Here is a 21,592-nt window from a genome sequence, read left to right on the forward strand (position 1 = left end):
CTGGCCTAGCTCACAGCTTGAATTGCATGTTTCTTTGGGGAAAAACGGAACAGGCTTTATCACTGTGTATATAAGTGGATCAGGCCGTACAGATTCTATCTGAGAGAGATGTCTAGTCATCAGAAGAATAGAAAAAAAGGCGTGGGAGACAGACACAGTGAGGGGAGAAACAGCCTCTGTGGGGACTGTCGTGCGGGCATGAGTCCCGCTGAGCTGTCAGCCCCCTCCCATGCCCTATGGCCCTAATCATTACCCTAACGGAAAACCTCGCAGAAGGCACACAGGAGTGTGAAATAAATATTTTTATGTCCTGAAACAAAAAAGGAAGGCAAGATAGTTCTTGGACATGTAACTTTAGCAGTTTCAATTTGAGAAGCTGCTGCTCTGGGTGCTAACCAAGAGGGTTTTAATTTACTTTAGATTTTAACATTAGCAATGTGGTTTGTATTAAACATTAAGTAACTACTTCTGCCTTGCAAGAAAAGGCTTTGAATGCTGGATGAGAAAGTCTAGATTTTCCCACCACTTGGAGTTTTGGAGATTATGAGTCTGGAGATGATTTGGAAGGGCAATTATTTGCTAATTGAGATGACACTGAGTTTTTCATTGAGTTCGATGTAGCTACAAGAGAGTTTCCTTTAGGATCAGAAATTGAAAATAGTTTGTAAAAAAGATTGCTCTAAATACCTTTATTGGAAATCCCTCCTGAAATCAGGCTTTTATTACTAGAAGAGAAATTAGCAAAGTAGCCTGAAGAATTTGAGGGTACATAAACTTTTAGACTAAAGGAAAGTCTATTAACTTCCCCAGGGGAGTATTGCTTTCTCCTAACGTCACGTTTCTTCAGGTGTCACACTGAGTAGTTTAGATGTGGAAGAAGCGTCATACCATACGTGACCTGTCGGAGTGTAAATGGGAAGTACAGCTGTGCTCTGACCCCGGACCTTGTCTGCCATTCTTTATAGTTCTTTTCTTAAACGGCATTTCCTCTGAAATAGGTGGTAAAAGCATAAGCATATGTGAGTGTGCGTGTGTGTGTGTGAATGGGTGCACGTCTGTGTGTCTGAAGTGATGATAAAGGTTTATCAGGATTGTCATCAAAAAATAATATACATTTAGATTACTTCTTTTTAGCAGAGTAGTAGAGTCTGAACGCTTTGGTTAATGCAGACGAGACTTCCGTAAGCCAGGTTGGGGAAATCCTGAGAAGACAAAAACGCTTTATTTGGTAGGTTATTTGTTTTAACAAATTCTGATCTGTTGGGTCATGTGGTGGGTACACCTGAGTGACTTCAGTTAACCCGACATTCCACAACTATGAGGATCCTAAGGGATGATTTAGTCTATAGATACCCATTCTTTAGGGTCTTAGGGCTTTTCTCTGAGCAGTCCAGGGAAGCATACACATCGGCCCTTGCCACCCCGGCGGGCCCACCTTTTCCGGATGTCTGCGTCTGTTTACACGCACCCCGCGCTCCTTCTCCTCTGCATTGCCACTTGCAGGACAGAGCCCTGCGTTGCGGTGCAGAGGGCTGCAGCCTCCCTGCGGGTTGATGTGGTGACTCATGGCCTCTGTCCAGTGTCGAGTGATAATGCTACTCGACTGGATTATTAGAGCTGTTGCTTTAGTAGACATAGAGAAAAATCAAGTAGATTGAAAGATCGTTTAGTAGCATCTTCCCACAGCTTACGAAAGGTGACAAATGTATAAAAAGAGAACTTCCTATCTCCATTTAAAAATGAACAGAATTGCTGTCATTACCTTGGACGTGGCTTTTTATCTGGCATTCCCTAGATTTGAATGCAGGACTTAAGATGTGAGCAGTATAGTCATTTACATGCACATGAAAGTATATCAACACCATAGGTGATGGCAGCAGGAAAGAAAAATTCTAGGTGATGGTAGGAAAAGAACTTGAAAGTGACAGTGACATAGTTGGTCGACAATTCAGATCACAAGATTTCGGACGATTATTGCATTCTTCCACCCATTTCATAATGTCTCCGGCTGTGGGCCCCCATTGCCACGCCCCACCGCCCCACCGCCCCACCGCCCCACCGCCCCACCGCCCCACCGCCCCACCACCCCACCACTCGCTCTCTCCGTGGGATTCGGTGGCAGTAGTGGCCGTACTGCCCTGGCAGAACTGCTCTCGACATTAAAGGTGTTGGTTTAATAAGTCTGTGTAATTATCATATATAGTTTCCTCTCTATCAGAAGTAACTTGGGTTACAAGTTCTTATTGAACCTGACTTTGGCTCTGAGAGATTCGGTTTGGCCTGTGTTCCGTTTGGTTGAACAGCGTAAAGAAAAGACTAAAAGAAAAGGTACTTGCATAAGTGAAATTTAAAGAACCATGTCTGGATTACCACAAGGAGAGTTAACTGAATTGTTTGAAGGTCAAGTTGGATGAAATTTGAAAGGAACTTAATATTGCTAATTATATTTTCTCAAAAGAGGAAATGTCTCTCTTTTTTCTCTTGGCTTTTGATTTTTGCAGAATTAGGAAATGGAATCAGTTCTAGCTGGTCTTTCTGTGAGGAGGATAACCAGACTGCAGCTTATCTGATCCCAGGACCATGTCCCGGTGTCTGTTAAGGAGCCTGGTCTCCCTGGTACCTGTCACTCCTGGGCGAGGCACATTCTCACTCAGACCTAGGGGGTCGTAGTCGTGCCAGGTTGGCCAGGAAGACCCAGTACAGTCCCCGGACCCCCTGGGGAAGTGGACTCAATCTGAGGTGGCCTAGGAGGAGTTGGGCGAGGGCTCCTTGGTCGGGGGGCAGTGACTTTTGGTGGAAAGATAAAGAGGTGATAGTGGTGGATAAGTACATACCTGTGAAAACAGATCTGAAGGCTTTACAACTCCGAGATGGTTACGGTCACCTGGAGAGCTTGGTTTTAATTCTGTGTAGATGTGTGTATAGTATAATATATATTGTAGACAAGGGTACAGGTTTTTTCAGAAGTAGTAAAAATTGGTGAAAACTGGGTCCATGCAAGGTTTATGGATTATGCTAATATATTATAATGATCCAAAAATACTTCACAGGTTTTGATGAGAAAGGTAACTGTCTGCAGAGTCCCAGGGGCAGAGGGTTTTCAGAGGAGACAGCTGTGGAGGGAAAGCTGCAGGCACCTGGCTGTGAGAGTTGTGCTTTCACATTCACATGGAACGAGACTTCTTTTCATAGAGAAAGCTCAGAACAGGCAGTTCTCAACACGCAGTGGCCCCTAGCAGTTCTGCAGTTTACACTGAGGAGCCTTGAAGTCACCCTGCGCGGGGGTGTCTCTGTCCGTCCGCACCATGGGGCTCCACACCGCCCCGCTGGGATCAGTGGAGGAAACAGGGTCCTGGAATCCCTGTAGATATTCAGTGTCCCTTTCCCCATAGAAAGGCATGATTCTACAGGGTGGCCTGGCCTCCTGGTCTAACCAGGGAGCCCAGTAACCCTGGACAACATTGTTTTTTATAAAAAAGTGCAACCTAAGCTTCAAAAACTGACTTTTAAATGGAGCAGAAACTTTTGGACACTGGAGGTTGCCTGGATACCAGGCTGAGATGGAATTTCATATCTCCATTTGAAAATGAACTGGATTGCCGTTGTGACCGTGGACATGGCTGTTAGCCGACTCCCTGAATTTGAATAAAGGAATTTTGATGTGGGCCATATAGTCGTGTACATGCACAGCGCTAGCTAGTGAGGTCTTTCCTCGACGTTCATTTTCTTTGAGGAGACGTCAGTTTAACACTTCCCTGGAGTTCCAGCCACACACCGCTGTGTTGTCTGGGTCCCTGGTCCTTCAGGGTCATCTCACAAGGTCAAGCAGTCCCTGTTTCTCCCCACCTGCCTCACAGGAAGTGTGGTTCCTCCTCCATGGACGTTCCAGGGCTGTGAGCATGGGTAGAGACGCAGACCCTGTGCTCCCAAGTGACAGACACATGCTGAGAGGTCCCTCTTGGTGCTGCCTGTTTCCTGGGCAGGTCAGCAACACCTGCTTTCAAGAATGTAGATTCTGAGGGGCAGGGGTGGTGAGGAAAAGGCGGCGCTGTGGTAAACAGCTTTTGCTGCCGAAGATTGCCTGCCAGGCCAGTGGCCACATGCTTGGGCCATGACTGAAAACATTAGCAAAAAGGAGGTTTTCTTTAAAGAGTTTTCTATTTGATATTTCAAAAGAGAAGCATCAAAGTGGTCGTCTTGGGTGAAATAAGAACTTTGCAGGGTGTCTTTTTATATACTTCAAGCTCTCATGTTGTTCTTATCTTGAATGAGCTCCGGCAGAAGAGGAGTGTCCTGTGACCCTCTGGCTCTTAGGGCTATGAGGGTATCCAGCTGGCCCTGAGTGGGTGGGCAGGGGAGTGAGGGGTCCTGGGGACTCCTTGGTCCCAGTTTGCATGACGCCTCGGTGGCAGCTGTGCTGCACCCGCCCGGTGCGCAGACCAAGTGCATGAGCCTCTTGCTTGATGCCCCACATGAAGCCAGACCATGGGGAGGTTGCAACCAACTTTTGTTGTTGCCTTGTGGTGTCTTGCTGGTTCTTTCTTTTCTCCTTTTAAACATAGGAACCACTTTTTAGGAGACTGGACACTGTGAGCAAGGCATTGTAACTCGCTTATTTCAACTAAGCTGAACTGCTGCATTTGCTTAACTAACCCGAGCCCGTGTCCATTCTCCTTGGAGTGTGCTGTCTCACTGTGCACTCTGGTTTCCGCCCTTTGCATATGAACGTGCTTGTTCCATAGCAGGGTAAGAGCTCACACCCCAGGGCAGCCGGAGAACAGCAGACAGGGCTTTCTGCCTCCAGGGCAAAGGCCAGGCCACTGACACAGAGCTCTCGACTTCTGGAAGGAAGGAGCCACAAGACCTTCCGAGCTTTGCTTAGTTCTCCTAATAGCCCGCCCAGTGGAAGAGCCCTGTAATAATTCTCGTCTAGTCAAAATTAGCTGTGGCATCTACTTCTGAATCAAGAGACAAATTGGGCTGCCGAGGCTGCCAGTGCTTTAAAATGAACGACTTGAAGCTTGTTTAGGGTCTTCACAAATGGGGCTCCTCTCGCGGAGATGTGAGGACGCTCGAAACTGCAGGCTGTTCTGCGCTTCAGTTTCACGTTCTTTTGGAAAATCTGCGTTGGTGTGAGCTGATTACCGTGCTCTGGAGCTAGCCTTGTTGTCATTGCATCATCCCCTCATCATCATCTGATTAATATTGTGGATTTCTCCCCTCTGTTGCATCCTTTTCTGACGCACTCTGGAAGAAATGTCAAGAAGAGGAGATTCGATCCCACCCAGCAAGGCCCCATCTGAAGCGGCGGCCCTGGATGACCGGCACCTTGCACGGTGGCACTCTGGGTGTGACACACTTGCAGCCACGTTGCCGGAACTGTTAAGTCTGTAAATGGGAACAATGGGTGGTAGTGACTACAGAACTAAAGTTGGGGCGACAGGGATGGGGTAAAAGAAAACTCTGCTTTTTGGAAATAATTTCAGAGAGCCCCTCCCCCCACCTGTCAATCAAAAGGGGCAAAAGACAATGTTATAAAAAGAACTATTTCAGACTCTTTTTTTTCTAGCTAAAGGAAGAAGGAACAACAAAAAATTAAGTGCAATAAAAGGACCATTAAAAAATAGCAAATGATTTTTTTCTGTCCTCAGCCTGCTGGCACTTAATATCTTCTAAATGATTTGGCATGATTTTGTTTTTCCTTTTCCGACCAATGACACACTCCAGTGGCATGAAGATCTAATTTTCGAAAGGGTAAAAACTGCATGGCATACATCCTACAGCAGCTAGCAAGCCAGTCCACAGCAAAACCTGCACCTGACCCTCGCCTCCGTGAAGGGAAAGAAGAGCAGGGGAGCCGCCCGCCCCGGTCTGGACCGGCCCGAGGAGCACACGGCCCTGCTCTGGTTGACTCACTCTCCGGTGTTTTCTCTCCTGGACTGAGCATCCTTTGGAAATGGGAGCTGGAATATGAACAACGATGCTACTGTATAGTTCTTTTATAAATGTAAATATGGAAATAAGCGATTTTGACGCCTCATTTTCACTTGTCTGTATTGAAATATTCCCCCTGTAAAGGTGCCCTGTAAATCCGAGTTTACCGGTTGGCTCCCCATCCTTTTGGTTTCTTTTCTCTGTTTCTGCTCTGTCTGTCCTTCTCTGTTGTAACATGTTGTACGATAATTGTTGGGTTTGCTTAAAAAAGACAGACGTAGCCACTGATGCAGGGAGTTTGGACACAAAATAGGTGCAATTTAAAAATGAAATGCTTGAATCCAAAAAGAAATGAAAGGTGGGGGGACACAAACAACAAAATAACCCAAATTAAAACCACAGAACTTGTGTAAATGCAAATACACGCCCTGACAAGCCCCTCAAGTTTTGGTGTCATTAGAAGCGTGTGTGTGCGGTGTGAGAACGGAGACACCCTCAAATCACTCACAGAAGTGCCAACCTCATGAGGCTCGTTTTTGGTTTTGACAATTTTCTTTCCCTGTCATTAATGTGAAAGGAGGAGAAACTTAAAGCCTTAAATAAAAAAATAATTTTTAAATGTTGAAAGCTTGGGGGAAAAGTTAAACTTCCCATTTTATTCATATCCATTATTGTCAATATTTCATCCCTGCTTCATCTTCCTGCCTCAAAACACGTCTGGTAGAGCTGCGCTGTAAAACCGCGCTGGCACCGGGAGCGGCCGTCGCCTTCTGCGAGCATCGTGACAATAGGTTTTAATTCTGTGTGTTGTTTTCAGAAAACCTGGCTTGGCCCGCACTGTGTTGCTGGTCCGTGCACTGCTGCCCTGGGTTCTAAGGGGATTCCACTGTCTACAAACCCCCATCTCCCTCCTCCAGGCAGATTTGCTGGTGGAATCCGGGTCCCCAAGTCCCTCTCAGTTTACTTCACTTTCACTGATTTCTTCCATTTATGGTCAAGAGAGCTTCTGTTCAAGTGTTAAGGGAATACTTTAATGAAGAAATTTGGTCCCAGCTGTGTTTTGAGTGTGCAGACTGCGGTGAACCCCTGCAGGGGCAGCCGTCTGGAGCTGAGCCTGCCTGCGGCCCCCCGGGAGCCCGTGCTTCTCTAAGCCCCTCTTTTTTAGGAACAGGACATGCAATCTACTACTCCCTTCTCCTTGACAGCCAAATCCGTAGCTAGGTTTAGCTTTAAGACCCTTTTCAGCAAGATTCACGCCACTCGTTTCACAGCATTTGATTTGACTTTGCAAAGGATTATGTCCTAAAAATGTGCTGCTTAAAACAGTGGGATTTTCCCCCAGATATCTTTAATTGTGGAAGTGTCACAACCATAGAGCGAACCCTTGATTTCTATCTAACACAACAGGCTGTATGTAACCTAACATCTTCGACCTGTTATTGCTGTCTGAGTGCCAGGTGCTACACAGGCGTGCAGGCATTCTCGGGAACTGGCTGTGTGCGTTGACTGTAGTAACAGGGCTGTCTGCATGGTTTATCACCCTTGCTCTTGGTTTCATGGGGCACGGTGTATCCCTCTACCTGTGGCAGTGGCTCTTCCAGCTGGAGGAGACTCAGATGGCTCGGCATCTTCCTTTCACTGCATCGGCTGTGTCTGTCTGTGGCTGGGTCCTCCTCGCCGGCGGATACCCAGCCGCTGCTGAGTACGCCATACACGTCCACTGCTGTTCCAGAGGCACCACGGCGACTGAACAGACACAAACCCACGGTGGTTACAAAACAAGTTAAATGTCTATTGTTGACTTTCGAGCATTTCACAAACAACATTGTAAATGTGCGATGTTATGTTTTAAATCCGACCACAGTGGTCCCCAATACTATGTACATATGGCAAACGTCCAGTGTAACTTTTTGTCACACTGGCAGTTTCGTAGGTAACCAAACCTGTGCTCCAATGTTAAATTATTTGTGTGTATCTGTAAAAACCACAAGCTTTAAGCTGTGTGCGCGAATAGGAAAGGTGCTGCCACCATACAGCCGTCAGCAATGGCTTAGGATGGTTTGAGGTGGTTTGAGGTCAGCTATTTTCAGACTGCTGTGTTTTCTCTTGCACGTGCTATTCATTTGCTGATTTTCGTGCTGTGAATACTCCCTTTTATTAATTTGAGCTCAAAGCCAAGCATCTCGCTGTTTAACGTCCCCCGACGAGAGTTGGTGTGAAGTGACCACAAGCCCCATTTCACCTGCTGTACTTTTGGCGCATTAATCAGCGACACCTGGACTAGGAGACCTGCGCTCACTTCATTGCTCACCTGGGATCCTGCATGAGCCCAGTGGATGAGAGCTACTCCTTCTTGATAAACGAGCAGTACGCATAGGTGCATGTTATGAAACACGATCACGTACAGCTGTGGAGTTTTACCAAGTGGTAGGTGTGTTTTTTGTTTTTGTTTTTCTGTTTTACTATGCAAAGGTGGGAAATGCACAAACTTTTCAAAGACTAGTGTCTGAAGAATTTTACAAACAATACTTGAATCTTTTCTTTAAGGTCATCCCATCATATTTTATAGTCATTGTTGCTTCCATTGTTAATTTTCATTTTTAAATGGTTTGTAGTTTAAGTACACAACCTGAAGTTTTGTTTGAAGTTAATAAATTCATCCATATCTTGTTGGCTGCCTGTGAACGGAGGTTCAGTAGTCATTGTATGCATCTTTTAGTCAAGTGTATATTAAAACTTTTGTTAACGTAGAATGTTGTAGCTTTATACTTTGATCATTTTTCTTCAACCCTCTTTCTGTGTCCTCCCGTCTGGTTAAGTGGCCGTGCATCTGATATCATCAAGAGTTTTAGCACCGGTCTCTCGATCAAAGGCTCACTCAAAATTTAATGTCAATGGAGCAAAATAAAATCTCTGATGAATGATAAATATACTCCTGATTAGGATTCAGTTTCATGGGATTTATTGGAAATGCTTTGCTTTTTATAAATCAGGGGGAAAAAACACCTTAGGATCATACCACTGTCAATTTTTTTTCTTTAGTGTCTCTTCTGAGTTTAAAGAGGAAATGACTAGTGGTAACATCCACACTTTTGAGCTGGTACCAAATTTACGATCAGGCTATGAAGGAAATGGAAGTATTTGGTTATATAAACCGTGCTATCAAAACATTCGAAGGGAAGTATTTCCTCACACCTCACGTGGACTTGGGCATCAACTAATATTCCTCATCAGGAGTGTCTCTCAGTGTCTCCCCTTGCCCACAGCCTTGCCTTGGTTTGGCCTCAGCAGCTGGGTGTGTCTCACTGTATCTGTGGCACCGACACAGAGAGAGGCCAGTCTGACACGTCATTCCTCGGGTGGCAGTTTGCAGGGCCCTCCTTTCCTGTAGGATAAAGTCCAAACTTAGCAAGAGCGAAAGTTCCCCTCGAAGAGCCTCTTCTTCCCAGGTCTGAAGAATCTTATGTAAATTTTATGTCTGGTCACCATAATTCACCTGTTTCCGTGTCATTTCGTGTAATAAAAGAAATACAGAAACAAAATAACATGAATATGATGCTTTAAATAAGAAAGCATATTAAAGTATCATTTATATTGGACTCTTAAGGGATGATCTGATTTTTTGATATGTTTTCCTTTAAGCCATTCTCTTTTTGAGGTTAACCTTGAAGTAAGTTCCTTGCTCCCCTGGTAGCTGACTGAGAACAGAGACCCAGAAACCAGAGACTCCCTAGGTAACAGAGCTGCAGCCCTGGAGTTGAATTGGACATGAATCATCCTGTAGATAATCTGTCTGCTCACGTGGAATTCCTAGGTGACTCTGACATTTAAGATAGGCACCCTTGAGGTTAAGGTACCGGGGTTAGAGACTTCTGTTCATTAGTTTATTCACTCAACAAATATTTGTTCAGTCTCTATGCTAGGAGCAACTCCTGGCAATTGAAGGAACAGAAGACAATTCTTGGCCTAATGCTCACAGTCTGGCAGGGAGAGACACTCATTTAAAACAAAACCAAAGCCCTTTGAGCCCAAGGTGGTGAGTCAACCATGTGCTAGGAGTACAAAGAGAAGTGGTTTGGGCTAGGCGGGAGAGGGATGCAGGAAGTCTTCCCAAAAGAAGTCGTTCTTTTTTTTAATTGAAGTACAATTGACATACAATGTGCTGTTAGTTTCAAGTGTACATCATAGTGACTCAGTATTTATATACATTATGAGATGATCATCACGATAAGTCTAGTTGCCATCCGTCACCAGAACAAGTTACTGCAGCATTATTGACTATACTGCCCATGCTGTACATTGCAAACGAGGTGTTTTGAGCTATCGTGAAAGATGACAGCAAAGACAGGCTCACCAGTCTGATAAAGTGGGAAACACACTCAGGGCACAGGGGGCGACCTGTTCCAAGACCAGGAAGAGGAGCTCAGACCCCTGGGGTAAGTAGTGCTAAGTGTCTGACTCATCTGGCCTGTGTTTCCTTCCATCCACTTCCTCGCCCTCCCCCCCTCCCTCCCTTCTTTCTTTTTTTCCTTCGTACCTTTCACAAACACTTGATCTATAAAAATCCTACGGTACTGTGCCGGGTCTCAAGGTTTCATTGACTCTCAGCTCTCAATCTTTGAGCAAGATGCAACATTTTTTTTTTAAGATTTTATTTTTCCTTTTTCTCCCCAAAGCACCCCCGGTCCGTAGTTGTATATTTTCAGTTGTGGGACACCACCTCAACGTGGCCTGAGGAGAGGTGCCATGTCCGCGCCCAGGATCCGAATGGGCGAAACCCTGGGCTGCTGAAGCAAAGCGGGCGAACTTAACCACTCGGCCAGGGGGCCAGCCACAAGATGCAACATTTACATACAATGGGATAAGTGCCCTATAGACGTAAGTAATTAGGTGCTGTGGGAGGAGAAAGGAGGGAGACTCTCTCTGCCCTTGAGGTCAAGGAGGGTTTCACAGAGGAGGTGGCATCTGAGCACAAGACTGTGCAATTGGACCTATTACCACGATCACCTATTGTTAGGTTTAACCCGGGCTCGTTTTAGTTGGCAGAAGTCCGTTCACAAATCCCTTGGAAGCAGGACAACCTGTAATGTTCAGATCTAATGTTCTGCTGCAGACGTCTGGATTTCTTTTGCCTGTGTGAAGATTATTATTATGAGGGTCTCCGTTAGAGCCTTTATTTTTAGATATTTACCCTCTGATAGCTTATCATGGATCAGTCTTAAATGTTTGGGCTGTCAGTAATGACAAAGACGGCTTCTTGACCTGGCTGTAAACCTCTAATCTTTTCTTAGCATAAAAATCCCTGGCTAATCTCAGTCTGGAGCGAGGGGGTGGATAAGAACTATAAATGCTTTTAAAGCATCATTTAGTAAGTCCTCCAAATAATGAGGGGTCAGAATCGTTTTCCAAGTGCAGTTGCACTTCCGGTCCACTAAAGTTGGTGTTTATCTATCTTTTATGCCTCAGAGAGGGTTGCCATCCCTCGATCTTTTCGGAAACCTATCAGCAGGTCTGGCTCCTTGACTAGAACAAGTTACTGGTCACGCACGTGACGTCTGGAGAGAAAGGAAATGCCGCGGCGCCTCATCACCTCGGCAGAGTTGTCCTGCCAGGATCTGCGCCTTTGCCAGCTGACTGCGTGTGCGCACACACTTATGGGAACACTTGTGCACCTGTGACCCAAGCGTCCACCCTTGTGTGGACATTTATCTGACAGTGATGATCATTGAAAGCCAAACTGGCCCAGTCAATCACTTGGTCCTACAAAAATAAGGCAAAACAAAGCATAACAAAACAAAATCTTCCTGAATGATCAGGAGTACATGGAGAGTTCTTCAGAACTCCCGGGAGCTGTAAATAGCTTCTAGCCTCAGGAGGTAAATGAGCTCACAGCAGAGCTGAGAAATAGGGAAAGAATGGCCACTGTGGTGAAAGTGTCACACTGGGAAAGGGAAATACAGATGAACCACCATGGAGATCAGCAGAGGAGGACTCCCTGCTCTAGGGGTGTTGGGAGGAGATCAGCAGAACTCTCTGGAAGAGGTGGCCTTTGAGCTGGAACCGTTGGTGGATATGGACATGAAACTGGGAGGGAGGTGCTGCTGCTTGAACCAAGCAGGACATACAAGTTCAGCTGAAGTAAGGAAGACCAAGATCCCAGTGTCTTGAACGAGGCGGAAGGCTGTCTCTTGCAGGAGCCGTCCAGACCTGGTATGGGGGCTCCACACACCTTTCATCTTGCTGTGCAATCCTTAGCGCACAGCTTCTGTCTCACGGAACAGATTCTCTGCTCCGGCTCCCACCACCCTGTGTGCCTTCCAGGAAGCAGCAGGAAAGGAGGAGATGTGGAGGGCTTGCCACTTCCTCTGGACACCAGTCCAGCTGTTACATATATCACTTTTTATCCCGGGCATTGGTCAGAACCGAGTCACACAGCCACGTTTAGTTGCAAAGAAAACTAGAAAATGTAACGGTTGAGGGGGCGTATTATCACTAAAGCGAAAGTTTAGAAAGGGCATTGAGAGCGAGTAGTCTGCCACCATCTTGTAGGAAAGTGCGCATGGGGAGTTGTTAGGGAGGATGGAGATCCTGGGTGGGTGTGTGAGGTACTGCTCAGATCTGCTCTGAGGAATAAAGGGCTTATAAAGGGCTGCTTCTATCTGCTGGGATAACAGCCGGAAGATGGGCATCAGCTGTTGGCCTTTTGGGGCATTGCCTCCAATGAAGAAAACTGCCTTCCTCGTAGAAGACTGCATCCAATGATGGACCAGTGCGGGGTTATCCCAGTCCAGGCCTCTCACCTGGCTCAGGACAGCTCTCAGGGCAAGACCAAAACTCCTTTCTTGGGCTGCCTGGAAGCTCCTCTTCCTCTGCCCAATCCTACTTCTGTCCCCCACCTTCCACGGCTGTAGAAAAGTAGCCCCGAATAAACAGCCTACCCCCACTCTCTGCCTCAGAGTCTGCTTCCCAGGGAAGCCTGTCTGGAACAATCACCAGGCAGCTTGGTTTATCAGAGCCCAGAGTGTGGAAAGGGGAAAGGAGGGAAGTGAGGCATGACCTGGCGCCCTGGGTGAAGATTCTGTAGAGATCCTCAACCGGCGGGCATGGACTTGATTCTGCAGACAGTTGAAGCGAGTTTCTGAGATCAGGGTGATGGAAGCTGTCTGGCAGCAGAAGATAGACGGATTGCGGGTGAGAAGCAGGAGGTGCACAAGTCAGCTGGACACTAGGGCCATAGCACAGATCCAGGATAATGAACAACTGAGCCAGGGCTTCAGCCACACGAAAAGGAGCGGAAGGACCAGATGGCACAGGTGGAGTCAACAGAGAGGGGCAACAGTGGTGGGAAGCAAGGGCTCGGAAGGTCAAAGGGAAAGGCCAGTGACTAGGGTGACAGAGACAGTCTCAAAGAGATCCTGAGTTAGGGGGCCAAGATGTGTCCCCTTTTGGATCTGTTGGACTTGAGGGGCTTGAAGGAAATCTGGGTGAAGGTGTCCAGCAGGCTTTTGAAATGAGGATATAAGACTCCTTAGAGGGGTTAGGATGGAAATATTTCCTTGAGAACCGTCTACAGATGTGATAATTTAAGCCATAAAATTAGAGGCAGTTTCTCAAGGAGGTGTCACAGAAAGAGAAAGGAGGGAGTGTGGGAGAAAAAGGGCCGAAGAGATTGGGAAGAGGTTGGGAAGAAAGGCAGCAGACGAGGAAGGTTACCTCTGGAGCTTGGCGCTGTGCGCTGACAGATTACTGACAGCAGAACTGAGTCCTGTCGTCCCAAGAACAAAACTCAGCAAGAAAGGGTGAATCTGATCTTCCTGCTGTAGCCACGGTTCCAACTGGTAGGAAATCAACAACGGCTTTCCATGAAGGGCAGCGTACAACTTGATTACCATAAACCTTGGGAACTTCACTAGGATAGCTGAAAAATCTTTGAGGGAAACTGGGATGTCCACACTTGAAGAAACTTTTGACACTATCTCTGTGTAGCAAAAGAATACATTTTTAAAAAACCCTATTACTTCCATTCCTATACCCATAATTACACTTTCTTTAGTCCAAAACTGAAATTATAAGCATTTGGCATTCCGTTTCAAGAGATGAGAATGATACCCCTATACTTATAAGAAGCCAAATATCACTTTATCAGCAGAGTAGTTGTTGACTGATAACATCACGGTAGGTCTCCACAGGAAAATACTACTCCTGGGCCGCCATGATGTAAGTGCGGGTGATCCGCATAAGGCGGAACACAAGAAAGTTGGTCATTGTTCTTGAGTCTCAAAATTACATTCTCAGTGCCACGCAAAGAAGAGGTAAGACGCTTAAGACATTTTATCAGGCCTTTAGTACTTTGAGAAACGCGAGTCGAACGTAAGAAACAAAAGGAGCCCATCCCAGCAGAAAGTCCTGGTTCCAAGTAGTCAAAGAGGCTCTGTATTCCACTGAGCTCTCAGAAAGCCATATCATCTCAGCTGTCTGGGTGATGCATTGCCTAGAGCCCCATTTCATTAGCTACAACCAGAAATGAAGAAATAAATTTTCTTTATTAAAGTTAAAAAACTATGAGAAAGCCTTATACTCAAATATTTATATGAGACTAAACTCTCATATGAAAGGAAGAAAATGTAGTCAATTCAGTCCTTTTGCTTTGTCCTCAGGACATATACTGAGCGGGTGCCTGTTCATATGGAACACAAAGCCTTTGGCTTTTTACAGATGGATTACAGACCAATGTCCCTGGAAGAAGCCCTCTGACTATCAAAGCTTGTTTAGTTTCCAGTTAGTTACCCAGCAAGGCAAACAGTTCAAGTGTCCACAAATCAAATATCACTTATATTAGTGGACTCTTACAAATATTTTATAACATGGATCATCTCTCTGTTTGGCTGACTTTCCTGCAGTATTTTGATAGTTAGCTAAACATCTTTGCAATTAATTTGGGTAGAAAACTTTGTATATGTTTGCTTTTACTATAGTGAAAGACAAAGACAAATTCTGAATTCCTTGCATGAAAACTGATCAATATCTAAAATCAAACTCCTCGCACAAAAAGTGATTGACAGCAAAAAATAATGTTGACATCTTCCTTTTGAAACAAGAGATTTTTCTCCACTATGGAAAAATTAAACCCTGGAAACATCCCTAACAGCATAATCCCAACCCCTCGTCCTACTCTTCTCCCGGACTGTAGGTTTGTGCGGGCCTGAGAATGCCTCCACCTCCCTATTCGGAGTCAGGCTGTTCTACAGAGTGTGTTACGGCGCTAACGCTAGTTCCAGGAACCATCTTAGAGAAAGGGACAGGTGTGGGGTCAGACAGTTACTGGGACCGTGGTCCTGGACATGGTTGAGCTATGGTGATTTAGAAATGAGGGGGGTCACTCTTGTAAATAGGACTTTTCAAAAATGCTCAGAGGGTCTTTAGCAGGAGAGCGCAGCTTTAACTTAATTTTGTTTGCTGTTTTGATCTCCTCCTCTAGTCTATGGTTTTACGTCTGAAACATTTACAACTAGGGAAGGTAAGGAAGAGGTTCAACAGTTTTTACAACCAGCAGCTCACCAGAGTGTTTCAAAAACTGCCTGGCATTTGATGAAATGTTTAACACAAACGCTTTTGGTGCGCGGGTTGTTGCCTGATGTCTTTCTGGTCTTGAGATGGATCAATGCTACGGTTGTATGGTAGGTCTGCACAGTGCTCTCCCGCTGTCTGTCAGCTAGTGAGGAAGAGGTGTTGAACTGGAAACTCAAATTTGTTCCAAAATTAGATATCTTTTTCTGCTGGGGATGACAGGCTATATTGGATATCAAATGCAGATGTCATGTTTGAGAGAAGTGATCAACTTTCTGTTAGCAACTCTGGATCAGGTTTATAAGCTGAAAAAAATCACAAACTTATATATAGGAATGTGTAAATTTCTCACTAAGCTTTAATCCATGCCTTGGCTGATGTCACACCTTTGTTAGAGTCTAGAAGTTTTCAGCATGATTGTTAATTCAAAGGCATGTATGAATGGGTGCCCCAAGATGTGTGTTAGGTATGAAACGTCATCTGAATGTGGGCTCCCAAGATGGGGTGGATCTACATACACACACATGCATACAAACATATATATATGTATATACATATATCTGAGTTTGTAACATGCTCTCAAATCTGTGCCTATAAAGATTATGTATAAATTTAAATTTCCTTAGGATATAATCCTCAGATACATCGGAAGCATGGAGCCTGTTAAGAGAAATTTGCTCTTCTCCAGGAGCTGCTGGTTGTTAGAAGAGGTCACCCATCTTTCTAAAGGTTTTTCAAGGCAGAGGCAGTGGAGGGCTAAAAACGAGATGAAGGTAAGCAGCTGACTGTTGAAAAGGCACATGCTCCCCACTTATCTTGGTAGGTTTCAGTGGTTTCAGATGTGTACGCCTAATGACACTTGAAGGTGGATGATACAAGCAATTTTATAAGCATAAAGGGCTGCGATTTTGTTCTAATGAGCATTGATGCAATCTCATAGCTTTCGTGGATTGAAGATCTAAGAAAGTTAGAGAACTGAAGTCATTTGTGGTTTAAAGCAATGTTTTTCTTCTCAATCTCTATTATAACACATAGTTTTACTTCCTTCATTTCACTTTTGCTCTTAAATTATCTTGTTTATTCATTTGTTTACTTAAATATTATTAGTCTTCTCCAGTAGAAGTTCCACAAGAACAAAGACTTTGCTTATCTTGTTCATTGATATGTATTCCCCGTGCCCATAACAGTGAGTGGCACAGGGTATGTGTGTGTGTGTGTGTGTGTGTGTGTGTGTGTATCTAATATTGAACAAATGAATTGCTTTGGTTTGGACATAAGTGTCAGTCTATTTCAATGCCTTGTTCTCTGACTGTCTTCATCTGCTTTGTTCCCCATCAGCATGGCGATTCATCAGTGGCTTAAAAATATCTTGATGACTTCTCTTTAGACTTAGAGGACATGCTTTGAAATAGAAAGTAATCAATCATCTCAACAATCTCCCTTCTGCTCAGGAAGATGCTGTGGATGGACCCTCACATCTCACTGTCCTGGCCTCGCTCCAGAGAAGGAGCATGCGGATGAGGCTGGTGGTCAAAGAGAATAGAGAGGGACTGTTGTCATCCCAAGGGGACTGGAGCTCAGGGCAGCATGTGATGTATAACTGGTTTCCCTCCTTGTTTTATTAGCAATAGTTAAAAGAGTAGGTGCTCTAGTAGGAGACATCTTAAATAATCAAGAAATTCTACTATTTTTGGTGAATGAATTTTTGCATCATTTCTTTTACATGAGGAATGAAGAACTTTAGCTTAAGATCTTTATCTTAAAGACCTTCCATAGATGATATGGACTTTTAATTTTTTTTTACTTGAAATTTAGTAAAAAAAGTAGGATGAATCATAATCCTTGGTTCTTGATATACCCTGTCATTAGTCCGTTGGCCTTCTGTATGCATGTATGTATTTACTTACTGACTTATTTATTTAAAATCCTACAATAAATATCTGTGAGTCTAGAACTCAGTGTGATAATTGGAACATTGACAGTAACCAACATGTCCTTGTGAAACTCTGCCTTGTCCATTGTATGCCTCCCTCCTAATGCCATTACTCCCTTGATTCTTATAACAATAATTTCATTGCCATTTGAAAACACAGATAGATATATTCTTTTACATATTATTAATAAATGTTTTGTTTTAGTTGTTTTAACTTTATAAAAAGGGTATTGACATATATAAAATTTTGGGACTTATGTTCTCCTTCTCAGCATTATATTTATGGAACCATTCATGGTATTCCAGCTCGCCACACTTCATTCATTTCAACTGCTATGAAATAGTCTATTATGAACAGACTACAATTTATTTATTTATTCCCTACTCTTTGGGCATTTGACTTGTTTCCGGATATTTACTATATAAATAGTGTCTCCGTGAGCATTCTTGTACATATTTTTTTAGTGTACAAGTGCAAGAATTTCTCTGGTGTTTATAAGGAGGAGTGCAATTGCTTACTCATGGAGTATGCCAATGTTTAACTCCTTTCTACAATGATTGTACCACTTCTAATTATTACTTTGAATACTTTGCCAAACTCCAGAATTTCTCGACATTTATTTAATTAATGGATTACTGCCACAAATCATAGAATAATAAATTGGTAAAGCAGGAAATAATTTTGAGATGATCTAATTGGACCCAGTTAATTTGCAGACAAGGTTGATGCATAGGAGAGATGAATGATTTGTTCAAAGTCCTAGAAACAACGGCCTTGCAGGTACGTCCCCAAGTAGTTTATGAAATTGGCACTGCATTCTTACCAGCATCTTCTATGTCTCAAATATGCAATGTTTGGTGAATAAGCATAAAACTTCCATTTTTAAATAAAGAAATTAAGACCTAAAGAAATTTAAAAACATTAAAAAAAAACCAGCAAAGGCGTTATTCCCGTTTAGAGTTAAAGTTGAATTTATTCAATGCATAGTTTTCCATCAGCTCCCATTGCGTTTGGGGTTGACTTTGCTGATCGCTTCCCCAAAAGCCACTCCCAACTCCCCGGACAACACACTTTGCTGCCTCCCACTGGAGTTCTTTCTCCCATACTTACTTGCATCTATAAATGACCATGTGACCTAATTGTAGCCCATGAATTTCAGCCTAAGTCCACTGATGAGGGTTCTAGAAATGCTTTCACTTTCTTGATTAAAAAGTAACAGATGTGGCTGGGCTGGAACAATCCTTCTAGCTACTTCCTGCTTTGAATGTAGATGTGATGTCTGGAGCTGTGGCAGCTAACTTGTGAGTCCAAGGGAAGGCCAAGGGGATCACAGAAATGTGGGGCCTGCTATCCTTGGGCCACTGAACTAACATCAGCATCCATGTGTCTCCAGCCTTCTTGTTAAGTAAGAAAAATAAACCTCTTTTGATTTAAGCTACTGCAGTTAGTTTTTCTGTCACTTGTAGATTAATGCACTCCTAGCTAATACAGCCTGTTACAAAAATGATCTCAGACTAGATTTGGAATGTTTCCCCTTTCCCAATGACTGAAAATTAAAATCTTGTCATTGAATGGGAAATGTTTTTTTCCTCGGGGAAAAATGATTTTTATACTTTCATACTTAGCATCTATTTTTAGATTACAGTCTTTCAATCAAAAACTCCATTTCAGAGGATATGTCCATAATCACATCAAAGTAATATCTCCATTCAATAAAAGCATGATAAAAAAAAAATGGAGGCACTGGGTAAAGGAAAAAAGACTAAATTGTCTGACTGACATTTTAATTTCTTTATCCAGACACGAGAAAGAAATTTTATCAATGCAAGTTGATTAATGACACTTACTACTCCAGTCTCATGTTCAAAATGAGACCATTCTCATGAATAAATTCAACCAACATTGATTAAGAAGTTATTGTATGTGTGTTGGACTGTAAAGCTGAGAGTAGTCAGAACGGATTCCCACTCTGAAGGAGCTCGCGGCCTGAATAGGGTGGGAGTGGGAAGATGAGGAGAGACAGACAAGCATGTGTAACAATTAGAATACGGTAAGCACATAGTGAAAGTATGAACAAAAGTGTGTAGGAATCTAGAGCAGAGCAGAGCTAAATCCCTTAGACACACATGAGTCAAGGAAAAGCTCCTCATTCCGGGAGCCCTGCTCACACTGTAAGATGTTTTATGCCTCCAACATATAGGTCTATGTCCTTAATTGTTCTTTCCCAAATGTTTTCCTCTTGGCAAAAGTCCATGATTGTCACTAGACCCCTGGCTTTCTGAGCTGTGACTCCCTCTGCTCTTCTTATATGTGTTGAAATAGAGATTTTACGTTGTTTTTTGCTGCCCCATCATAACTGAAGTCTTAGAAAAAGAATCTGCTGCTAAAATCTTAGAACTTTGTCATTGTTGCCTTGGTATGTAAAGCAAATTAAGAACAAATCACTCATATTGTAGTCTCCTTCAGAAATGAGGAACTCAAAAGACAGGACAATTCTGAAAGGCAATACCTATAATGGTTGCTCTTGAACTGCTGGAGTTATTGCAAGAGCTCAACTCTACTCTTGACAAAGCCACAAGAATCTCTATGGGCTTTGCAACATACTGGAAAGAATGGGTGAAGGATGCACGCATCTTGAGAAGCACCCTACAAGGAAACCACCACTACACCTATTATCACAACTACAGCGTCTTCACTTGTACCCTCAGGAAGAACAGGAAGGAGCTCTTCCTGTGCCCTGAGTAACTTTCTTTTTCTGCGCATTTTAGAATCAACATGCAGCGTGATCTGAGTCCTTCCTTGCAACTTGTCCTTATGAATCTGATGACACTTAAAGAATGACTCATCCACTCACCCCAATGGCATTCCGGAAATTGTCCTTGTTTATTGCCATCTTCAAACGATGGAAAAGCGTAAAAGAATGGGAGAAAGTCATTATTTTTACTATTTGATCCTAAATGTTAAAGAAGCACCCTATTCTTGAAGGCTGTCCCCATCATTTGCAAATTAGTGCACTGCTGAAGATGCAAACTATCTATATAACTGCTCTCGAATTTCATTAAAATTAATCGGAAGTCCTTTTTAATGTCTTTGAGAATTGCTTCAAGTGGCAAAAATCAGAAAATCTAGCCATGGGGCACAGTCAGCTAATTGCGATTTACTTCTCAACTAGTCATTCTTCCGCCCTAGGCTGCAACCTTGTAAAACTGAAACAACTCTTTGGATGACAAATGCCAGTCAAACCAATTATTTAGCATAATGTAATTTTAAATGACCCATTGGTTTCCTCAATATTTTCTAACAAGTCAGAATGATGATGGGATGGGCTGATTCCTGATGCAACATTAAAATTATGCTCTCTGTAAGTTGCACCTGCCATATGCTCCCTCCCAGTTGGTACTGAGGAGGAAGAGAGGAAACGAGAGACTATACAGTGAAGAGAATAGAGGGTGTCAGTGCATGTGTTTGTGCAAGCACACTAGTTAGGACAGATAAATGACAATGAATAAAGCCAAATTTAGGAAACAGAACCACGTTCTAACTCTCACCAACTAAGTGAGCCTAGGAAAATTTCTCAACTTTACAGCAAAATGGGGGAAAGAGGAGGATAAAGTGTTTTCCTTAGGACCACATGAGACCATGTACATGAAAATGATGTTTTGTTCAATGTAAGTGCTGACCAAATGATCATCGTCATTAGAGAGAGTCTAGTCTGTGGAAACGAAAACACAAGGATAAAATACCAAATGTGTACATTCAACAGAATATAAAATGTTTCATTCAAATGATTTGGTGCTGGATTTCTTTTTATCTAAATGCAAGAATTAGTATGCCGTTTTCCTCTTTCAGTTTTTAAGCTGATGGTAAGGTTCAGATGAAAGATAGATATTCCTTTCCAAGAATTGCTCCAAACTGCCCTGATAACCTAGGAATACTAAATATATGTTACCACAGAGTATGTAGGATCTTCTTCTAAATAAAAATATTCAATAAGATGACTACTTAATTTTCAAGTGGAAGTTGGTAAATTGTATTTACAAGAAATGTTTAACCAGGCTATTATTTTCCAGGGAGGCACCAAAAAGCTTTACTGAAAATCAAAATGTCCAGTCCCAAGTAATTACATTGAAAAGGAAAAAAAGCATATGAACAGACCC

General features: G+C 43.5%; 1 protein-coding gene across 8 annotated transcripts in view; it reads left to right on the forward strand.

Moving 5' to 3' along the window:
• Nucleotides 1-17,453, forward strand: part of ADAM23 (ADAM metallopeptidase domain 23) — a 158,073-nt gene extending 140,620 nt beyond the window's left edge. For 6 of the 8 annotated variants that reach the window (XM_044768334.2, XM_070508462.1, XM_014836403.3 and 3 more), the window contains one exon: nt 5,255-8,862. In XM_044768334.2, coding sequence (XP_044624269.1) covers nt 5,255-5,303 — 49 coding nt within the window. In that variant the 3' untranslated portion in view covers nt 5,304-8,862. Of the gene's footprint in view, nt 1-5,254; nt 8,863-16,127; nt 16,275-16,839 lie in introns of those variants that run through there. The other 2 variants (XR_011503018.1, XR_011503019.1) reach the window with 1 other exon arrangement.
• The last annotated feature ends 4,139 nt before the right edge of the window (nt 17,454-21,592 follow it).

The sequence above is a fragment of the Equus asinus genome, chromosome 4 (assembly GCF_041296235.1).
Source record: "Equus asinus isolate D_3611 breed Donkey chromosome 4, EquAss-T2T_v2, whole genome shotgun sequence".
NCBI classification, from domain to species: Eukaryota; Metazoa; Chordata; class Mammalia; order Perissodactyla; family Equidae; genus Equus; species Equus asinus.